At 37.9% G+C, this 21,050-nt stretch overlaps 1 protein-coding gene across 1 annotated transcript in view; it reads right to left on the reverse strand.

The window, feature by feature from the left end:
- Positions 1-698: 698 nt before the first annotated feature.
- The window catches only part of LOC311027279 (uncharacterized protein), a 33,611-nt gene continuing 13,259 nt past the window's right edge, over positions 699-21,050 (reverse strand). The window contains exons 17-56 of the mRNA XM_084031222.1: positions 20,803-20,973; positions 18,880-18,924; positions 18,638-18,781; positions 18,372-18,542; positions 18,229-18,273; positions 17,987-18,130; positions 17,719-17,889; positions 16,402-16,446; positions 16,160-16,303; positions 15,892-16,062; positions 15,152-15,193; positions 12,639-12,689; positions 9,568-9,615; positions 9,078-9,128; positions 8,910-8,960; positions 8,744-8,788; positions 8,603-8,653; positions 8,430-8,474; positions 8,204-8,245; positions 8,056-8,094; positions 7,905-7,943; positions 7,781-7,819; positions 7,632-7,670; positions 7,507-7,545; positions 7,357-7,395; positions 7,219-7,248; positions 7,029-7,082; positions 6,274-6,386; positions 6,134-6,192; positions 5,899-6,041; positions 5,598-5,819; positions 4,578-4,790; positions 4,340-4,492; positions 4,087-4,262; positions 3,715-3,882; positions 2,218-3,618; positions 2,059-2,100; positions 1,464-1,535; positions 1,246-1,312; positions 699-1,165 (exon numbers count right to left, since the gene is read on the reverse strand). Coding sequence (XP_083887348.1) covers positions 1,095-1,165; positions 1,246-1,312; positions 1,464-1,535; positions 2,059-2,100; positions 2,218-3,618; positions 3,715-3,882; positions 4,087-4,262; positions 4,340-4,492; positions 4,578-4,790; positions 5,598-5,819; positions 5,899-6,041; positions 6,134-6,192; positions 6,274-6,386; positions 7,029-7,082; positions 7,219-7,248; positions 7,357-7,395; positions 7,507-7,545; positions 7,632-7,670; positions 7,781-7,819; positions 7,905-7,943; positions 8,056-8,094; positions 8,204-8,245; positions 8,430-8,474; positions 8,603-8,653; positions 8,744-8,788; positions 8,910-8,960; positions 9,078-9,128; positions 9,568-9,615; positions 12,639-12,689; positions 15,152-15,193; positions 15,892-16,062; positions 16,160-16,303; positions 16,402-16,446; positions 17,719-17,889; positions 17,987-18,130; positions 18,229-18,273; positions 18,372-18,542; positions 18,638-18,781; positions 18,880-18,924; positions 20,803-20,973 — 4,895 coding nt within the window. The 3' untranslated portion in view covers positions 699-1,094. The remainder of the gene's footprint in view (positions 1,166-1,245; positions 1,313-1,463; positions 1,536-2,058; positions 2,101-2,217; positions 3,619-3,714; positions 3,883-4,086; positions 4,263-4,339; positions 4,493-4,577; positions 4,791-5,597; positions 5,820-5,898; positions 6,042-6,133; positions 6,193-6,273; positions 6,387-7,028; positions 7,083-7,218; positions 7,249-7,356; positions 7,396-7,506; positions 7,546-7,631; positions 7,671-7,780; positions 7,820-7,904; positions 7,944-8,055; positions 8,095-8,203; positions 8,246-8,429; positions 8,475-8,602; positions 8,654-8,743; positions 8,789-8,909; positions 8,961-9,077; positions 9,129-9,567; positions 9,616-12,638; positions 12,690-15,151; positions 15,194-15,891; positions 16,063-16,159; positions 16,304-16,401; positions 16,447-17,718; positions 17,890-17,986; positions 18,131-18,228; positions 18,274-18,371; positions 18,543-18,637; positions 18,782-18,879; positions 18,925-20,802; positions 20,974-21,050) is intronic.

Raw genomic sequence — 21,050 nt, forward strand, 5'->3', positions numbered from 1 at the left:
TTATCCTTATTATTATATTTTTTTACCAGCATAATGTACATCAACTACTGACCAAATGAGCTATTAAAATAACAATAAAGCAACGTCAGTCCACCACAACTGTGGGCACGGAGATCATTGAAAGTACAGCAATGGTTGTGCAAAATAGATTTACTGGCACAGTCTACAACAGGACTTTGTGTTAAATGTAGTGATTTAACAAAATGTTATGTACTTTATCACCAGCCAGCACATTACCCATCTAAAAGAAACCGTATTTTAGTCATGAAATGAAGTGAAAAGGTTTCAGCGTTAAATCCTCAGTATTTCCTCCGCACACACATAAAAGGAAGGTTACATGAGAAACCTACAAACTAGACAGCATGATCCTCTCTTTAGTGGAAATAAAAATAATAACTTATCAGGACATACTCGGCCATTCATTCAGAGTTCAGACATTATTAACAACAAAAGCTATTTCTGATTAAACTGCTGAAAAGCAGACGCTATGCAAAATCGCTGGTTCAAATGCATCAGGAAATGAAGTGGTCAGAACAGTTGGACAAAGTGGGAAGGGGTATGAATTTCTTTGCTAATTAAGTTTCCAGTTTCTATGCTGAAAAATGTGGAAGGAGTTAGATGCAAAATAAAACAGACGTAATAATAATAAATGTGATGTTTGCACGTGATAAAACATGTTTTCTAAGATGCTTGTTCTCCCCCCCTGGTTGCTTGTTCTCCCTCCTGGTTGCTTGTTGTCCCCCCTGGTTGGTTGTTGTCCCTCCTGGTTGCTTGTTCTCCCTCCTGGTTGCTTGTTCTCCCCCCTGGTTGCTTGTTGTCCCCCCTGGTTGCTTGTTCTTCCATCTCAACAAACCAAACAGCAGACATCAAAATGAGCAGCACGAGGCGACTGTTTCACAGTTTTCATTCATAATGAAATGTCACTGAACTTTACGTTTTGGACACATCACACTTGCTTTGCTCGGGGTTTTCGTCACAGACCCGGGAACAGTAACGCTGCGACGCAAACATCCCATAATCCTGCGTTTTTGGTCATGAACAACTGGCTTATGTTTCGAATTGTCAGGAATGAAAAGAAAGTTTGATGCGTGGACTCAGATGTTGACGAATGACTCCGACGCAGCGGTGCTGCTGGAGTTTGCTGCTTCTGACACACGGTAGACGTCTGCAAGACGGATAACAAACCATTAATAAGACAGTTAATCTCAGCAGAGGGAAAACACTGCAAAACTGGAAACAACTTGCATCTTCTTCCACGCAGGCGATTTATCCAGTTTAGTGCACTGTTGGAGGAAGTGCCACCACTCGTACTCTATAGTGGAGAAAAATATAGGCATAAAAAATGATGTGATTGCTAGAAAGACTTGATTGAGAAGGATTTGAACAAGTTCCGAGCATTAAATGTACCTGTAGAATCCACTACAGGTACATTATGAAAGTTAAAAATAGAAATAATCACTTACTCTTGTGTGATTATTTGTTTGATTGGAGCCTGTGCTTGATGTCGGTGCTTTCCTTGCAAGAACAGAACGGATCTACATGCACAAAAAATAAATGTCAAAATCAATAATAGTTAACTACTTACAAGATAAACACTTAAAAATAACAGTTTGACATTTTGGGAAATAAGCGGTTCACTTTTGAATGGCCTGTTTTCAGTGAGTGTTAGAGGTGCCGATCGGCAGAATTCAGAATTCTTTAAGGTTTTACTCTAACTCATTAGCATAATATCTGCCCAGCCGTTAGTTAGTCCCGCCCACAAAGTGGAGCTGAGTCCATGTGGACCAATCAGGGGAAGGCTGGGTTTTTTGGGAGGGAGGGGCAGGAGGTCAAACAGTGTTTCAGAGAGGGGTTGAGAAAAGCTGCAGCAGCCCAGATCTTAGATACTGATCAGTACATTTGGATGAGTTTACACATGTACTTTCACAGGAGAAGACGGATATCAAACCATAATGGAGTATTTTTACATTGTGGTATTACCCTCCACTAATGTCAGAGTGCTATTGATTTTATCTATATTTCCCAAAATGTCAAATTATTTCTTTAAAGTCACCATACCTTTGAATCAAATAGTGTCCCAAACACTAAAATAAAGAAACCCTGAGGAAAGACAGATGACATGTGCAATTACTTCATGATCGCAAGGAAAGAGCAAAAATACTGCCTTGAGCATATGAGCGTTAACTCATAACCTTGTATTTCACTGGATGTAAATACCTGTAGTGAGTTGAAGAATGCGAAAGCAATGTGGATCCCCCTATTTGTTGATGAGACCAAGGTTCCCACTCCCAGAGCCCAGGTCAGTCCAAATAGAGGAGTCAAGATGACCACACACCTAAAAACGACCACCAGCGTGTGCTTTTCGTCCGCTTGTGCGGCGTCTCCAACTCCTCTTCTCAGCATTTTGTACAAGACCACGATTACGATTAAAAAGTTGATGGCTACTATAGTCAAGGCAGGTATCACCAAGGCCAGCAGGGCCATCGTGTCAAACCAGTTGAGCCAACAGGTACGGTCTTTCCTGATGTATCCTTGTTGTGGTGCCGTAACGGCAACAGTTACAACTGCAATAATCAGAGGGCATCCGTAGCCGACTACGAAGCCGATGGCTAACATGGTTGACTTGGACATGTGGGAGAAGACCATGACCGTCCGGTAGAAGAGCAGCAGGCCCGACACAAGCATCCAAAAGAACAGAGCTAGGTAGAAAAGGTGCATAAAAAACGTTGCCGTGCTGCATGGTCCAACTGGAACTGTGTAGTCCTCTCCTGGGTTTTCAAGGGGGTTGTCGGCAATAGAGGCAGCAATGATGAAACAGATGTCGGCGATCAACAGGGACAGGGCAGTGTTAATGATGGACACGTGACGCATGAAGGCGGTGCTGTTTCTGGTAACGGCCTTCCAAACATACCCTTCAATAATGAGACATATGACCAAGCTCGCCAGTGATATCCCAACGCCGACGTAAGTGATCACATCCAAGGTTTGTCTCAGGTCCTCGGGGATGTTCGTCGCCATCAGCATGGAGAAGGAAGTAAGATGGTTGCAGCGGCATGTTACCATGTTGTCTATGTCGGACACAAACGTACACCCCTCGTCATCCCAAGCGCCCACATTGTCAAAGAGTGAAAAGTTCCAGAAGACGCACTGTGGGTTTAGCGACAGGGAGTTGTTTAGCTTGTCGAACTTCAGAAGAACATTGTTTATCGTCGCATTCACTTGGACCAGCACCACGGCGGCGTTGATGGCGTTGTCCGCGGTGGTGTCATTGCTGGTGGCGTTGAAGAGGCTGGGGTCGAAGCTGGAGTTACGTGCTGGCATGACGTTATCCAGGGTGGGGAAGGTGATGGTGGTGATGAAGACGTTAATGAGATCAGTGCTTGGAATGGTGATGACGATGGTTTTGTTCAGATCTGCCATGAAGGAGTCGTTAAACATGGTGCGATTGATCGAGATGAGTTGAGTTGCAAAGGCGAACTCCCCGACCAATACATTAGATAGGTCCTCCAGTGCACCCAGGAGTTCTGAGCTCGCATTACCGGTTGTGTTTGTGTTCAGAAGTGCCCAGGACTCTCTTGCATCGTCACCAATGATGACATCAACTGTTTCAAGTACATTCTGCAGATGGAGAGAGGGAAACCTCATCAAAAAGCACATTCGTAAACATAACAAACAATAACACCTCTTTGCTAATGAAGGGAACGTTTAACCTACCTTTATGACAGATTCACTGACTTCAGCTGTGGAAATGACTGCAACGTTTCCTATGATGTCGACGATGGCGGAGATGGTTTGAGATGAATTTACGATATCTGCGCGTTCTTTTCTGACAGCGCTACTTAGATTTGCTGTAAAGTCTGGCACTTCCTCCAAAGCCAAATCCTGAACGAATAAACATTAAAAAACAAACAATACATTGTGTTAGTGTGAGATGTATTAGCGTAGATGCGACATGATCAGTTATATTAAGGGAATCTGGTGCTCAGAAACACTGGCTCGCCAAAATCAACAAAAAAAGTTCCTCCTAGTAGCTTTTAATATATATATAAGTATTTTAGTTTTATTATTCATTTTATTTTTACCTACCTGTGAATCAATTAAGATTTCCTTGATTGTTGTTATGATGCACGTGTCCTCCAACAATATCCATCCCCCCTCCTGGCATACTGCAGTCCTGCTCCCCTCTTGACCGGTTGGACAGCGGATGCTTGATACGTCGCCTACTCGTCCAATCCCGTACTGAGCATCATTGCACGTCGCCGCTTGAGAGTGTAATAATCAATCGGTGTTACACAAAAACACTGATTGATTGGTAAAGAAAGGTATATAGAAACCTTACCTTCTGTGAAAATGTTCATCTCTGTTCTCGCTTGGTAATCTACATTATCTACATTATCCACCTTACAAGTAAAGATGATTGGCTGTGATTGGCTGCAGCTGTCTAGCCGGTAATCGTATGTGATGCAGTAGGATACTCTGTCGTTGGTGGCAGCTGTGAACATTTAACAGTGACGTTAAATCAAACAGCAGAGTCCAGCTATTCAGTTTGTGATTGAATTTCCCAACACCATAGTTACCTGAGGTTAAAAGTGTTGAGTCTCTAAACCACCTGACAATAAAGTTGGACTGCACACAGCACTGGAGTGGCTGCGTCTGTCCCGCCGTCCCCTCACATCTAACATTAATTTGTCTCTGTAGTTGGATTATGGGCGCTTGTTTGATTTCATTATATACATATGCTTTTTGTCCAAAACGTATGGCTTCATCCGTCAGAGTGCATTCATAAAGTCCTGTTGAGGAAGAGAAGAACGAGTTAATGATCGCATTCATACACAGTGAAATGAAGAAAACAATATAATGAGCAACAATTGACTATAGCTGTGACTAAATATTTTGAAGCTTATACATTGATGTTGGTCAAGGTCTGCCTACCATATTTTTGTTGCTGGTCTAAAAGAGTTAGTAGAGCAGGCTGCTACTGGTTCTGTCTCGCTACTGGTTTACTTTTCAGACACGTTATTGTATTATCCAAATTCTCTGTTAACGTTAGACGGGCAGGACTGAAGACGTTAACTGCCTAGCTGTGTCATTCCGTTACTGTATTTAGCCGTTAGCCGCTAACGTTATGATAACTCAAAAGAGCTGATCATTTAAAACTTCAATGTGATTGAAACACCCGATAAAACCCGGGGTGTAGGTCTTTAATATGCTTTCCCAAGTTTGTTGTGCTACTCGAGGTCCTCCAGCAGCAGCGCTAGCTGTGTTCAGTCAGCTTATTGTTGTTAACGTGAACTAGCGCTCATGTGTTGGAAGTTACAAGAGACAGGACTGTTGAATATGGGCACACACTGGCCCACTGTCACACATCGATGCAAAAATATTGGTACTATTAAAATGGGGTATTGTACCGTTTTTAACGGCAGGGTATTGCGATACATTTCTAGTATCGGTAGACCGCGCAACACTAATGTGATCTTCCCACTATCATGACATGTAGAGACCACCTGGACACAACTACCACATTATTCAGATTGCGGTAGTGATTCATTGAGCATGGATTTGTTGTTTGTTAACTGTATCAGCTGGCTTTGACTTACCAGCATCAAGAAGGAGAACACGGTCAATCGTAAGCGTAGACTTTCCAATATCATTTGTTATTTCAATCCTTCCACCGATTTCCATTTCTTTAATTTCCCTTCCATTATATTTCCACTTGGATGCAGATAATTCTCTCATGTTGAGGTAGTCAGGAGCCATACAAGTCAGCTTCATGGTCTGACCTGTATAAACAGGGCTTGTGAAGTCCATGGTAGTTCGACCTTTAGAGAAAATAAAGAGATCAGTTTGCAATTCAAGTTAAACAGAAAAGTATTTGTTTATTGGCTCATTTGAACTCACTGTTGAATAATGTAGTAACTGAGCTAAGGACGGGAGCAATAGACTCTTGTATCGCTGTAGGAAGGTTTTGATTTGCTTCAGCCACTTCAACCGGATTAGTTTGTGTCGTCTCAACAACAAAATCTGCAATTACACTTCCTTCTCTGGAAGAAGCAAACACAAAGTGGTGGTGTAAGAAATGTTCACAGATTCCTGCCTACAAAACTATCATCAACGCCAAAATGACCAGAAAAACCTGAATCCAGTGACGGAAAGACCAATAAACCCCTCGATCCCTTGATATTCCTCCTCCAGCTGTGAGAGAGATGTGGTTGATAACATTAATGTGGGAATGTGGAGAACTGAAAATACACAGTTGTCAGCAATGCAACTTACCACCAAAGTAATCCTCGACTCAAGATCCCTGTATATGGCAGTCGACGGATCATTGAAGTCTTCCGTGTACGTCAGGTCTAACTCGACCGACATTTCCACATCCAATAATGGTTCTTTAAAACAGACAAAAAAGTTGAATAAAGCTATGAATTAACTTTGGAAGTGATATTTAAAAAGAAGTCTGAGGAGAAGATTGTAAACAATGCTTCCTGTTGCAAATCTGTGGTTTATAAAACCATTTAGAGTCTTCTTATGCCTTTTGATTTTTCTACAAATTTAGTCAGATCGACTTAACATTGGGTCGGTACAATCTGAAGGCCTCTTCAATCAAAGGTTGATGCTGAAAACATGCCGTTCGACATGAAACCAAAGGCTGCTGTGACTTGAGCATACATCGTTCTGTCTGCCCCGAATCTTGTTGGAGGCATTTTAACCTTCAGCAGTGACAGTTTGCTCCGCCCCCTACTACAATTCAGCCCCACCGCTTTCAAAACCCCTGAGTTATTTGTTATTGGCCCAATCCCAATGTCGATTTGACAGTGGCTGTCCCACTGTTTTGATCCCTTTATGAACACTTTCTGTAAATCTGCATTTCTGTAGACTTTGCCTGAGGGTATTACCCACAATTCATTGCGTTGTAATTGTTTGAATTTGGGAGTTGGTCACCAAATGTCATGACTAAAACAATGTTTTTAAAGACATCTGATGTAGGTTGATCAAAATTCTAAGACAAAATTTCTGACTTTTAACAATACCTGGAGCAGTGGGTGTAATGGTTGTAGCAGGTGTTGTAACATCAGTCATTGAAGCTGCAAAAGAAAAAAAAAATATATATAAATAATATATATATATTATTACAATGTATTATTGCTACAAGAAAACAAAAGGATTCTAGTCTGGATTAGTATTATTTCTATGCTATAACAATTATTTTCTGCCACTCACTTGTATCAGTAGTTGTCGTAGCTGTTGTATCTGAAAAGATTATTTTGTAATCATGTTTGTTGAGTTTAATCTTTCAGTATATTACAGAAAATGTTTCAAAAAATATCAACCAGGGTTCATTATTTTTTAAATACCTACCTGTAACGATGGTTGGTGTTGTAACAATAGGTGTTGAATCTGAAAAAAATAAAACATAATAATAATTATGTGTAAATGCAGACAAGCAAAACCTATTAAGTCTGGATTAGTATTATTTCTATACTATAATCACCATTTTCCAACACTCACTTGTTACAGTAGTTATAGGTGTTGTAACTGTTGTCGTGTCTGAAAATGTTTATTAAAGTAAAAAGTATATTACAGAAAATGTTTCAAGAGTATCAACCAGGGTGCATTATTTTTTAAATACCTACCTGTAACGATGGTTGGTGTTGTAACAATAGGTGTTGAATCTGCAAAGAAATAAAACATAATAATAATGATGTTATTGCAGATAAGCAAAACCTATTAAGTCTGGATTAGTATTATTTCTATACTATAATCACCATTTTCCAACACTCACTTGTTACAGTAGTTGTAGGTGTTGTAACTGTTGTCGTGTCTGAAAATGTTTATTAAAGTAAAAAGTATATTACAGAAAATGTTCAAGAGTATCAACCAGGGTGCATTATTTTTTAAATACCTACCTATAACGATGGTTGGTGTTGTAACAATAGGTGTTGAATCTGCAAAAAATAAAACATAATAATAATGATGTTATTGCAGATAAGCAAAACCTATTAAGTCTGGATTATTATTATTATTTCTATACTATAATAACCATTTTCCAACACTCACTTGTTACAGTAGTTGTAGGTGTTGTAACTGTTGTCGTGTCTGAAAATATGATTTTATCATCATGTTTATTAAAGTAAAAATTATGTTACAGAAAATGTTTCAAGAAGTATCAACCAGGGATGAGTTACCCCTGCACTTAAATACCTACTGGTAACGATGCTTGGTGGTGTTGTAACAATAGGTGTTGAATCTGCAAAAGAACAAAACATATTATAATAATGTGTTATTGCAGGCAAGAAATAAGATTAAAGTCTGAAAAAATGATTTACCACAACTCACTTGTTACAATAGTTGTAGGTGTTGTAACTGTTACTAACAATAATAATACAAATATTCAAGTCTGGATTAGTTATTTCTTTGCTATAAGAACTCACTTGTTACATTAGCTGTAGGTGTAACTGTTGTGTTTGTTGTTGTATCTGAAAATGTAATTTTATCATCATGTTTGTTAAACTAAAGAGTGTAATTCTTAAATTGAAAGTATATTTCAGAAAATGTTTCAACAGATATGAACAGGGATGAATTATTCCATCAGTTAAATACCTACTGGTAACAATGGTTGGTGGAGATGTTGGTGTTGTAACATTAGGTGTTGAATCTGCAAAAAAAAACATTATTATAATGTGTTGTTGCAGACAAAATAAAGATTCAAGTCTGGATCAGTTATTTCTTTGCAATAAGAACTCACTTGTTACGTTAGTTGTAGGTGTAACTGTTGTGTTTGTTGTTGAATCTGAAAATATGATTTTATAATCATGTTTCTTAAACTGAATAGTGAAATCCTTCAGTATGTTTCAGAAATTATTTCAACAACTATGAACAGGGATGAATTATTCCATCAGTTAAATACCTACTGGTAACAATGGTTGGTGGAGATGTTGGTGTTGTTACATTAGGTGTTGAATCTGCAAATATAATTTTATAATCATGTTTGTGAAATTGAATAGTGAAATCCTTCAGTATGTTACAGAAATTATTTCAATGTCAACAGGGATGAATTATTCCATCAGTTAAATACCTACTGGTAACAATGGTTGGTGGAGATGTTGGTGTTGTAACATTAGGTGTTGAATCTGCAAAAAAACCAACATATTATAATAATGTGTGATTGCTAACAATAATAATACAAATATTCAAGTCTGGATTAGTTATTTCTTTGCTATAAGAACTCACTTGTTACATTAGCTGTAGGTGTAACTGTTGTGTTTGTTGTTGAATCTGAAAATATAATTTTATAATCATGTTTGTTAAACTGAAGAGTGAAGTCCTTCAATGGAAAGTATATTTCAGAAAATGTTTCAACAAATATGAACAGAGATGAATTATTCCATCAGTTAAATACCTACTGGTAACGATGGTTGGTGGAGATGTTGGTGTTGTAACATTAGGTGTTGAATCTGCAAAAAAAAACAACATAATATAATAATGTGTTATTGCTAACAATAATAATAAAAATAATTTAAGTCTGGATTAGTTGTTTCTATTCTCTAAGAATAATTTTCCAACACTCACTTGTTACATTAGTTGTAGGTGTAACTGTTGTCGTGTTCGTTGTTGAATCTGAAAATATGATTTTATAATCATGTTTGTTAAACTGAAGTGTGAAATCCTTCCGTATGTTACAGAAATTATTTCAATATCAACAGGGATGAATTATTCCATCAGTTGAATACCTACTGGTAACAATGGTTGGTGGAGATGTTGGTGTTGTAACATTAGGTGTTGAATCTGCAAAAACAAAACATATTATAATGATGTGTGATTGCTAACAATAAAACAAAAATATTCAAGCCTGGATTAGTTATTTCTTTGCTATAACAACTCACTTGTTACATTAGTTGTAGGTGTAACTGTTGTGTTCGTTGTTGAATCTGAAAATATAATTTTATAATCATGTTTGTTAAACTGAAGAGTGAAATCCTTCAATTGAAAGTATATTTTAGAAAGTATTTCAACAAATATGAACAGGGATGAATTATTCCATCAGTTAAAAACCTACTGGTAACGATGGTTGGTAGAGATGTTGGTGTTGTAACATTAGGTGTTGAATCTGCAAAAAAAAAAAAAAACATATAATAATGTGTGATTGCTTACAATAAAACAAAAATATTCAAGTCTGGATTAGTTATTTCTTTTCTATAAAAACTCACTTGTTACGTTCGTTGTAGGTGTAACTGTTGTTGTGTTCGTTGTTGAATCTGAAAATATGATTTTATAATCATGTTTGTTAAATTGAATAGTGAAATCCTTCAGTATGTTACAGAAATTATTTCAATATGAACAGGGATGAATTATTCCATCAGTTAAATACCTACTGGTAACGATGGTTGGTGGAGATGTTGGTGTTGTAACATTAGGTGTTGAATCTGCAAAAAAACCAACATATTATAATAATGTGTGATTGCTAACAATAATAATACAAATGTTCAAGTCTGCATTAGTTATTTCTTTGCTATAAGAACTCACTTGTTACATTAGCTGTAGGTGTAACTGTTGTGTTTGTTGTTGAATCTGAAAATATAATTTTATAATCATGTTTGTTAAACTGAAGAGTGAAATCCTTCAATGGAAAGTATATTTCAGAAAATGTTTCAACAAATATGAACAGAGATGAATTATTCCATCAGTTAAATACCTACTGGTAACGATGGTTGGTGGAGATGTTGGTGTTGTAACATTAGGTGTTGAATCTGCAAAAAAACAAACATATTATAATAATGTGTTATTGCTAACAATAATAATAAAAATAATTTAAGTCTGGATTAGTTGTTTCTATTCTCTAAGAATAATTTTCCAACACTCACTTGTTACATTAGTTGTAGGTGTAACCGTCGTGTTTGTTGTTGAATCTGAAAATATGATTTTATAATCATGTTTGTTAAACTGAAGTGTGAAATCCTTCCGTATGTTACAGAAATTATTTCAATATCAACAGGGATGAATTATTCCATCAGTTAAATACCTACTGGTAACAATGGTTGGTGGAGATGTTGGTGTTGTAACATTAGGTGTTGAATCTGCAAAAAAAACAAAACATATTATAATAATGTGTGATTGCTAACAATAAAACAAAAATATTCAAGCCTGGATTAGTTATTTCTTTGCTATAACAACTCACTTGTTACATTAGTTGTAGGTGTAACTGTTGTGTATGTTGTTGAATCTGAAAATATAATTTTATAATCATGTTTGTTAAACTTAAGAGTGAAATCCTTCAATTGAAAGTATATTTTAGAAAGTATTTCAACAAATATGAACAGGGATGAATTATTCCATCAGTTTAAAACCTACTGGTAACGATGGTTGGTGGAGATGTTGGTGTTGTAACATTAGGTGTTGAATCTGCAAAAACAAGATATAATAATAATGTGTTATTGCTAACAATAATAATAAAAACCATTTAAGTCTGGATTAGTTATTTCTATTCTCTAAGAATAATTTTCCAAAACTCACTTGTTACATTAGTTGTAGGTGAAACTGTTGTCATGTTTGTTGTTGAATCTGAAAATATGATTTTATAATCATGTTGGTTAAACTGAAGTGTGAAATTCTTCCGTATGTTACAGAAATTATTTCAATATCAACAGGGATGAATTATTCCATCAGTTAAATACCTACTGGTAACAATGGTTGGTGGAGATGTTGGTGTTGTAACATTAGGTGTTGAATCTGCAAAAAAAAACCAACATATTATAATAATGTGTTATTGCTAACAATAATAATAAAAATCATTTAAGTCTGGATTAGTTGTTTCTATTCTCTAAGAATAATTTTCCAACACTCACTTGTTACATTAGTTGTAGGTGTAACTGTTGTCGTGTTTGTTGTTGAATCTGAAAATATGATTTTATAATCATGTTGGTTAAATTGAAGAGTGAAATCCTTCAATTGAAAGTACATTTCAGAAAGTATTTCAACAAATATGAACAGGGATGAATCATTCCATCAGTTAAATACCTACTGGTAACAATGGTTGGTGGAGATGTTGGTGTTGTAACATTAGGTGTTGAATCTGCAAAAAAAAAAAAAACATATAATAATGTGTGATTGCTAACAATAAAACAAAAATATTCAAGTCTGGATTAGTTATTTCTTTGCTATAAAAACTCACTTGTTACGTTAGTTGTAGGTGTAACTGTTGTCGTGTTCGTTGTTGTATCTGAAAATATGATTTTATAATCATGTTTGTTAAATTGAATAGTGAAATTCTTCAGTATGTTACAGAAATTATTTCAATATCAACAGGGATGAATTATTCCATCAGTTAAATACCTACTGGTAACGATGTTTGGTGGAGATGTTGGTGTTGTAACATTAGGTGTTGAATCTGCAAAAAAAAACTTTATTATAATGTTTTGTTGCAGACAAAATAAAGATTCAAGTCTGGATTAGTTATTTCTTTGCTATAACAACTCACTTGTTACATTAGCTGTAGGTGTAACTGTCGTGTTCGTTGTTGAATCTGAAAATATGATTTTATAATCATGTTTGTTAAACTGAATAGTGAAATCCTTCAGTATGTTTCAGAAATTATTTCAACAACTATGAACAGGGATGAATTATTCCATCAGTTAAATACCTACTGGTAACGATGGTTGGTGGAGATGTTGGTGTTGTAACATTAGGTGTTGAATCTGCAAAAAAAAACATTATTATAATGTGTTGTTGCAGACAAAATAAAGATTCAAGTCTGGATTAGTTATTTCTTTGCTATAACAACTCACTTGTTACATTAGCTGTAGGTGTAACTGTCGTGTTCGTTGTTGAATCTGAAAATATGATTTTATAATCATGTTTGTTAAACTGAATAGTGAAATCCTTCAGTATGTTTCAGAAATTATTTCAACAACTATGAACAGGGATGAATTATTCCATCAGTTAAATACCTACTGGTAACGATGGTTGGTGGAGATGTTGGTGTTGTAACATTAGGTGTTGAATCTGCAAAAAAAACAACGTATTATAATAATGTCTGATTGCTAACAATAATAATACAAATATTCAAGTCTGGATTAGTTATTTCTTTGCTATAAGAACTCACTTGTTACATTAGCTGTAGGTGTAACTGTTGTGTTTGTTGTTGAATCTGAAAATATAATTTTATAATCATGTTTGTTAAACTGAAGAGTGAAATCCTTCAATGGAAAGTATATTTCAGAAAATGTTTCAACAAATATGAACAGAGATGAATCATTCCATCAGTTAAATACCTACTGGTAACAATGGTTGGTGGAGATGTTGGTGTTGTAACATTAGGTGTTGAATCTGCAAAAAAAACAACGTATTATAATAATGTGTGATTGCTAACAATAATAATACAAATATTCAAGTCTGGATTAGTTATTTCTTTGCTATAAAAACTCACTTGTTACGTTCGTTGTAGGTGTAACTGTTGTCGTGTTCGTTGTTGTATCTGAAAATAGGATTTTATAATCATGTTTGTTAAATTGAATAGTGAAATCCTTCAGTATGTTACAGAAATTATTTCAATATGAACAGGGATGAATTATTCCATCAGTTAAATACCTACTGGTAACGATGGTTGGTGGAGATGTTGGTGTTGTAACATTAGGTGTTGAATCTGCAAAAAAACCAACACATTATAATAATGTGTGATTGCTAACAATAATAATACAAATATTCAAGTCTGGATTAGTTATTTATTTGCTATAAGAACTCACTTGTTACATTAGCTGTAGGTGTAACTGTTGTGTTTGTTGTTGAATCTGAAAATATAATTTTATAATCATGTTTGTTAAACTGAAGAGTGAAATCCTTCAATGGAAAGTATATTTCAGAAAATGTTTCAACAAATATGAACAGAGATTAATCATTCCATCAGTTAAATACCTACTGGTAACGATGTTTGGTGGAGATGTTGGTGTTGTAACATTAGATGTTGAATCTGCAAAAAAAACAACGTATTATAATAATGTCTGATTGCTAACAATAATAATACAAATATTCAAGTCTGGATTAGTTATTTCTTTGCTATAAAAACTCACTTGTTACATAAGTTGTAGGTGTAACTGTTGTCGTGTTCGTTGTTGAATCTGAAAATATGATTTTATAATCATGTTTGTTAAATTGAATAGTGAAATCCTTCAGTATGTTACAGAAATTATTTCAATATCAACAGGGATGAATTATTCCATCAGTTAAATACCTACTGGTAACAATGGTTGGCGGAGATGTTGGTGTTGTAACATTAGGTGTTGAATCTGCAAAAAAAAACAACATAATATAATAATGTGTTATTGCTAACAATAATAATAAAAATAATTTAAGTCTGGATTAGTTATTTCTATTCTCTAAGAATAATTTTCCAACACTCACTTGTTACATTAGTTGTAGGTGTAACTGTTGTCGTGTTCGTTGTTGAATCTGAAAATATGATTTTATAATCATGTTGGTTAAATTGAAGAGTGAAATCCTTCAATTGAAAGTACATTTCAGAAAGTATTTCAACAAATATGAACAGAGATGAATTATTCCATCAGTTAAATACCTACTGGTAACGATGTTTGGTGGAGATGTTGGTGTTGTAACATTAGGTGTTGAATCTGCAAAAAAAAATATTATTATAATGTGTTGTTGCAGACAAAATAAAGATTCAAGTCTGGATTAGTTATTTCTTTGCTATAACAACTCACTTGTTACATTAGTTGTAGGTGTAACTGTTGTGTTCGTTGTTGAATCTGAAAATATGATTTTATAATCATGTTTGTTAAACTGAATAGTGAAATCCTTCAGTATGTTTCAGAAAATATTTCAACAACTATGAACAGAGATGAATTATTCCATCAGTTAAATACCTACTGGTAACAGTAGTTGGTGGAGATGTTGGTGTTGTAACATTAGGTGTTGAATCTGCAAAAAAAACAACGTATTATAATGATGTCTGATTGCTAACAATAATAATACAAATATACAAGTCTGGATTAGTTATTTCTTTGCTATAACAACTCACTTGTTAGTTGTAGGTGTAACTGTTGTCTTATGTGAAAATATGATTTTATCATCTAGTTTGTTAAACTGAACAGTGAAATCCTTCAGTATGTATTAGAAAGTATTTCAACATCAGTGTCGTGCTTACTTGTTGGTGATGGAGTTGTTGTCAGCTGACAAGCTGTAAAGTCTGTAAGCAAGAAGAGAATATTTGCTGAATATATAGAAACATACTGGACTTCAAAGATGCACATTTTAATAGCTTGACTGCGTTGCGTCATGTTGAGGAAAAGACAACACATTGTGATTAACCTGGTGAATATAAAGAAGCTAAGTGTACAGACACACTAAGCATCACAATACTCAGGTGTGTTAATGATCAGCCCACTGGTTTGCTATAATAATAGCTCATTTTTGTATGACGTGTTTGTAGTTGACTGTAAATGGTAGAAAAACACAATTTGGTGTGTATTTAGTGTATGTTTATGTGGAAAAATTTCAAGTATACTTTGTACTCTTAAGTACTAATACACATGCTTGATTAATGAAGTGAAAGTGTGTTTCAGTGAACTGAAATAATCCAGTGTATTGATAAGTACTGTGATACACAGTTGCTACCCGTAGAGGGCAGTCTACATAATGATGTTGGCAGGTTCTGGACATTTCTGACGCTACTCTGTATACATTCATATTAATACATTCTGTACAACCAGAAATGTTGAGGTTACTCCAGTCAAAAGATGCTGGCAATCGACCCTTTTTACTACTACAGTCTCCTGACTGTTATTCAAAGTGTCTAACGTTAAACCTTGAAGTGAAACACAGATTCTACGATACGCCACACCGTGTTCTGGCTCAGAGTCCATGATGACTTTGAAACCGACTCACTGTGCTGATCAGCCAGCTGGCAGTATCGTCCGTCAGGAGGAATGGCGTTGATGCATCCACACGTGTCACCAGTGATGTTGTCACAGGATCCATACAGGAAACACTGGTCACATGGCCAGCGGTACTGAGCCTCACATCTGCACTGGTAGCCATCGTTGCCAGGAGAGCACACTGGAGACGGAAAACACAATCAATTTTGGGAGTTGATTTGTTTTCCAAAGCAACATTCTGACTTTCTGAAAAATGTATTTGACACTCGTATCTGCACCTGTGGAAGTGTTGATGGCATTAATTTGTATTTGGTTGGAGAGTCTGACGGGGAAACGGAGGGCCAGAATGATCCCCAGCACAGCTGCAGCATTGGTGCTGTTCAGCTCCACAGAAATCAGGTATTCATAAGGAGCTGGGGGAGCTGTGGAAAGAGAAATGAAAGGCAAGAGGAAATATATATAAGTGAGGGAAAACATGGAAGTATGACACATATCTCATGGTATTTTGTTTCAGTCCTACCTGTTGGCGATGGAGACGGTGTTGTCAGAGGACAAGCTGTGAAGTCTGATGGAGGACAAAGAGAAAATAGTAGAACAGATTGATTGGTTGAGATAATACATATTGAGATAATCGGCATCGGCCAATGCTAAAGTAGTGGTGAGACTCGATTAGCACAACAAACCTGGTGAAGCGTCTGATTTACTGACACCCTTCAGGTCTTTATGGGGTCTTTAGAGAGTCAGTAAAGCTCCCGTTTCAACAACATTTAAGTTTTAAACGATCAGGTCTCTAAGTTATCATAAAGCTAGTGGCTAACGGCTAAAACCAGCAACGTCATGACAGAGCTAGTCATCTAACTTTATCAGTCCTGCCTGTCGTACGTAAGGAGACGTTAATTTAACAGGATAACTCGGTACCATGTGTCTGAACATTCAACCAGCTACCAGACAGAACTCTATTAGACCAGCTACCAGACAGAACCAGTATCAACCTGCTCTACAACTCTATTAGACCAGACAGAACCAGTATCAACCTGCTCTACCAACTCTATTAGACCAGACAGAACCAGTATCAACCTGCTCTACCAACTCTATTAGACCAGAGAGAACCAGTATCAACCTGCTCTACCAACTCTATTAGACCAGAGAGAACCAGTATCAACCTGCTCTACCAACTCTATTAGACCAGACAGAACCAGTAGCAGCCTGCTCTACCAACTCTATTAGACCAGACAGAACCAGTAGCAGCCTGCTCTACCAACTCTATTAGACCAGACAGAACCAGTATCAGCCTGCTCTACCAACTCTATTAGACCAGACAGAACCAGTATCAACCTGCTTTACCAACTCTACTAGACCAGACAGAACCAGTATCAGCCTGCTCTACTAACTCTACTAGACCAGACAGAACCAGTAGCAGCCTGCTCTACCAACTCTATTAGACCAGACAGAACCAGTATCAACCTGCTTTACCAACTCTACTAGACCAGACAGAACCAGTATCAACCTGCTCTACCAACTCTATTAGACCAGATAGAACCAGTATCAACCTGCTCTACCAACTCTATTAGACCAGACAGAACTTGTATAAGCCTGCTCTACCAACTCTATTAGACCAGACAGAACCAGTATCAGCCTGCTCTACCAACTCTATTAGACCCGACAGAACCAGTATCAACCTGCTTTACCAACTCTACTAGACCAGACAGAACCAGTATCAACCTGCTCTACCAACTCTATTAGACCAGACAGAACCAGTATCAACCCCTAATGTAGTGCAAAGTTGCTTTCCCAGAGTCTTCTGATCACTATTCAATGTTGTCGTGTCGGTGCTCACTATGCTGATCAGCCAGCTGGCAGTATCGTCCGTCAGGAGGAATGGCGTTGATGCATCCACACTTGTCACCAGTGATGTTGTCACAGGATCCATACAGGAAACACTGGTCACATGGCCAGCGGTACTGAGCCTCACATCTGCACTGGTAGCCATCGTTGCCAGGAGAGCACACTGGAGACGGAAAACACAATCAATTTCGGGAGCGGATTAGTCTTCCAAAGCGACATTCTGACTTTCTGAAAAATGTATTTGACACTCGTATCTGCACCTGTGGAAGTGTTGATGGCATTAATTTGTATTTGGTTGGAGAGTCTGACGGGGAAACGGAGGGCCAGAATGATCCCCAGCACAGCTGCAGCATTGGTGCTGTTCAGCTCCACAGAAATCAGGTATTCATAAGGAGCTGGGGGAGCTGTGGAAAGAGAAATGAAAGGCAAGAGGAAATATATATAAGTGAGGGAAAACATGGAAGTATGACACGTATCTCATGGTGTTTTGTTTCAGTCCTACCTGTTGGCGATGGAGACGGTGTTGTCAGAGGACAAGCTGTGAAGTCTGATGGAGGACAAAGAGAAAATAGTAGAACAGATAATCTTATGAAAAGTTCCCAGAGTCTTCTGATCACTATTCAATGTTGTCGTGTCGGTGCTCACTATGCTGATCAGCCAGCTGGCAGTATCGTCCGTCAGGAGGAATGGCGTTGATGCATCCACACGTGTCACCAGTGATGTTGTCACAGGATCCATACAGGAAACACTGGTCACATGGCCAGCGGTACTGAGCCTCACATCTGCACTGGTAGCCATCGTTGCCAGGAAAGCACACTGGAGACAGAAAACAATCAATTTCGGGAGCTGATTTGTTTTCCAAAGCGACATTCTGACTTTCTGAAAAATGTATTTGACACTCGTATCTGCACCTGTGGAAGTGTTGATGGCATTAATTTGTATTTGGTTGGAGAGTCTGACGGGGAAACGGAGGGCCAGAATGATCCCCAGCACAGCTGCAGCATTGGTGCTGTTCAGCTCCACAGAAATCAGGTATTCATAAGGAGCTGGGGGAGCTGTGGAAAGAGAAATGAAAGGCAAGAGGAAATATATATAAGTGAGGGAAAACATGGAAGTATGACACGTATCTCATGGTGTTTTGTTTCAGTCCTACCTGTTGGCGATGGAGACGGTGTTGTCAGAGGACAAGCTGTGAAGTCTGATGGAGGACAAAGAGAAAATAGTAGAACGGATTGATTGGTTCGCCGATTAATGACATATTGAGATAATCCGCATCGGCCAATGCCTGCGCTTGCAAAGCCGATAAACACTAATGTCTGCAGACACATCTGTAGGCAGCCTTGTCAGTGTGGCTGCTATGGAACGATGTTAGCGTTAGAGCCAGTGAAGCAAACAGACAATGGACATTTTATATTTTCACATATTTTTCTGTGTTTAAGTGTAAGATAGATGTTCATTTTAGTTCAGAATTTTGGTGTCTCATTTTATTCATATTCGTCACGTGCCCAGAGATACAACGTAAAACATGATAACAATAAAACCACGATATCGGCATTATGTATCGGCCATCATGCCCTGCTCTCTAAATATCTGCATCGGCCATTGAAAAGCCTATATCGGTCAACCATTAGAACAGATTAGGGTTGTCAAAAAAACGATCCTCCATGAATAATTGATACTAAAAATGAAAGCAAAAGTGCCGTTTGGAAGTATTTAGCATACAAGGCTAACGACCGGGGAAACAGGCCAATATGCTAGCAATGCTAAAGTAGTGGTGAGACTCGAGTAGGGTTGCACGGTATACCGGTACTAATTTGGTACCGGGGTACTGAGGCATTTAAAACGGTACCATATTGCATTTGGACGGGACCGGTACTTGCAGCGCCACCGGCAGCGCCAGCAACAGCGCGGCGAACTCGCCACGTGACGTCACCGCGTTGTAACTACAGCTGAGAGGACGAGGAGCGAGCCGCAGCTTGGGGAGATAAAAGGCAAGCCGGAGGAAACCGCTAGCAAGTTAGCGAGCAGCGTAGACTGGAACAACAAACGGAGCAGGAGGAAAGCTTGGAGAGAGAGAGCGAGAGAGCACGAGAGAGCGAGAGAGAGCGCGAGAGAGCGAAGCACGGAGAGGAGAATGGCTGCTGCAACCGTCACCACGCCGCAACTTGCGGAGAAACCAGCGCCGCGAAGTGCGATATGGCCGTACTTTAGCTTAAAACAAATGCACAAGGCGAGGCAGTTAACGCCGATGCACCACTGTGTAAACGGTGTTTAAAACATGCATGGCTAACGGCGGAAACACCTCCGACTTAGCCAAACACTTAAAGGACCAGCACCCAGACCTGCACACTGAGCTCAGGGAACGACAGGTCATTTAAACTCATGAAAAAAAGCCACATTCAGTGCTAAAAGCAAGCGCCACCGCCCTTCACTCTTAACAAAAGTAGCTCTGGAAGAAAAAAAAAAGAGCTGGTTTATTTATATTATTATATTATTGTATTTATATTTTAACATTTTTAAAATTGTGTGCATTAGAAAAGCTTTGTCTTTGTGGTATTTTATTTTATTTGCTGATTAATATGTTATTGTTCTAAGATTTTCTATTAAAATAAAGTCAGTAATGACATTTTTTGCGTTCACTTTTTATTTGAAAAAGTATCGAAAAGTATCGAAAAGTACCGAAACACATGTTGGTACCGATACCGGTACCAAAATGTTGGTATCGTGATAACACTAGACTCGAGTAGCACAACAAACGTGGTGAAGCATCTTATTTACCGACACCCTTCAGGTCTTTATGGGGTCTTTACAGAACCAGTATCAGCCTGCTCTACCAACTCTATTAGACCAGCTACCAGACAGAACCAGTATCAACCTGCTCTACCAACTCTATTAGACCAGACAGAACTAGTATCAGCCTGCTCTACCAACTCTATTAGACCAGACAGAACCAGTATCAGCCTGCTCTACCAACTCTATTAGACCAGACAGAACCAGTATCAACCCCTAATGTAGTGCAAAGTTGCTTTCCCAGAGTCTTCTGATCACTATTCAATGTTGTCGTGTCGGTGCTCACTATGCTGATCAGCCAGCTGGCAGTATCGTCCGTCAGGAGGAATGGCGTTGATGCATCCACACGTGTCACCAGTGATGTTGTCACAGGATCCATACAGGAAACACTGGTCACATGGCCAGCGGTACTGAGCCTCACATCTGCACTGGTAGCCATCGTTGCCAGGAAAGCACACTGGAGACGGAAAACACAATCAATTTCGGGAGCCGATTTGTTTTCTAAAGCGACATTCTGACTTTCTGAAAAATGTA

This window comes from Eutrigla gurnardus (genome assembly GCF_963514095.1).
Source record: "Eutrigla gurnardus genome assembly, chromosome: 16".
NCBI lineage: Eukaryota > Metazoa > Chordata > Actinopteri > Perciformes > Triglidae > Eutrigla > Eutrigla gurnardus.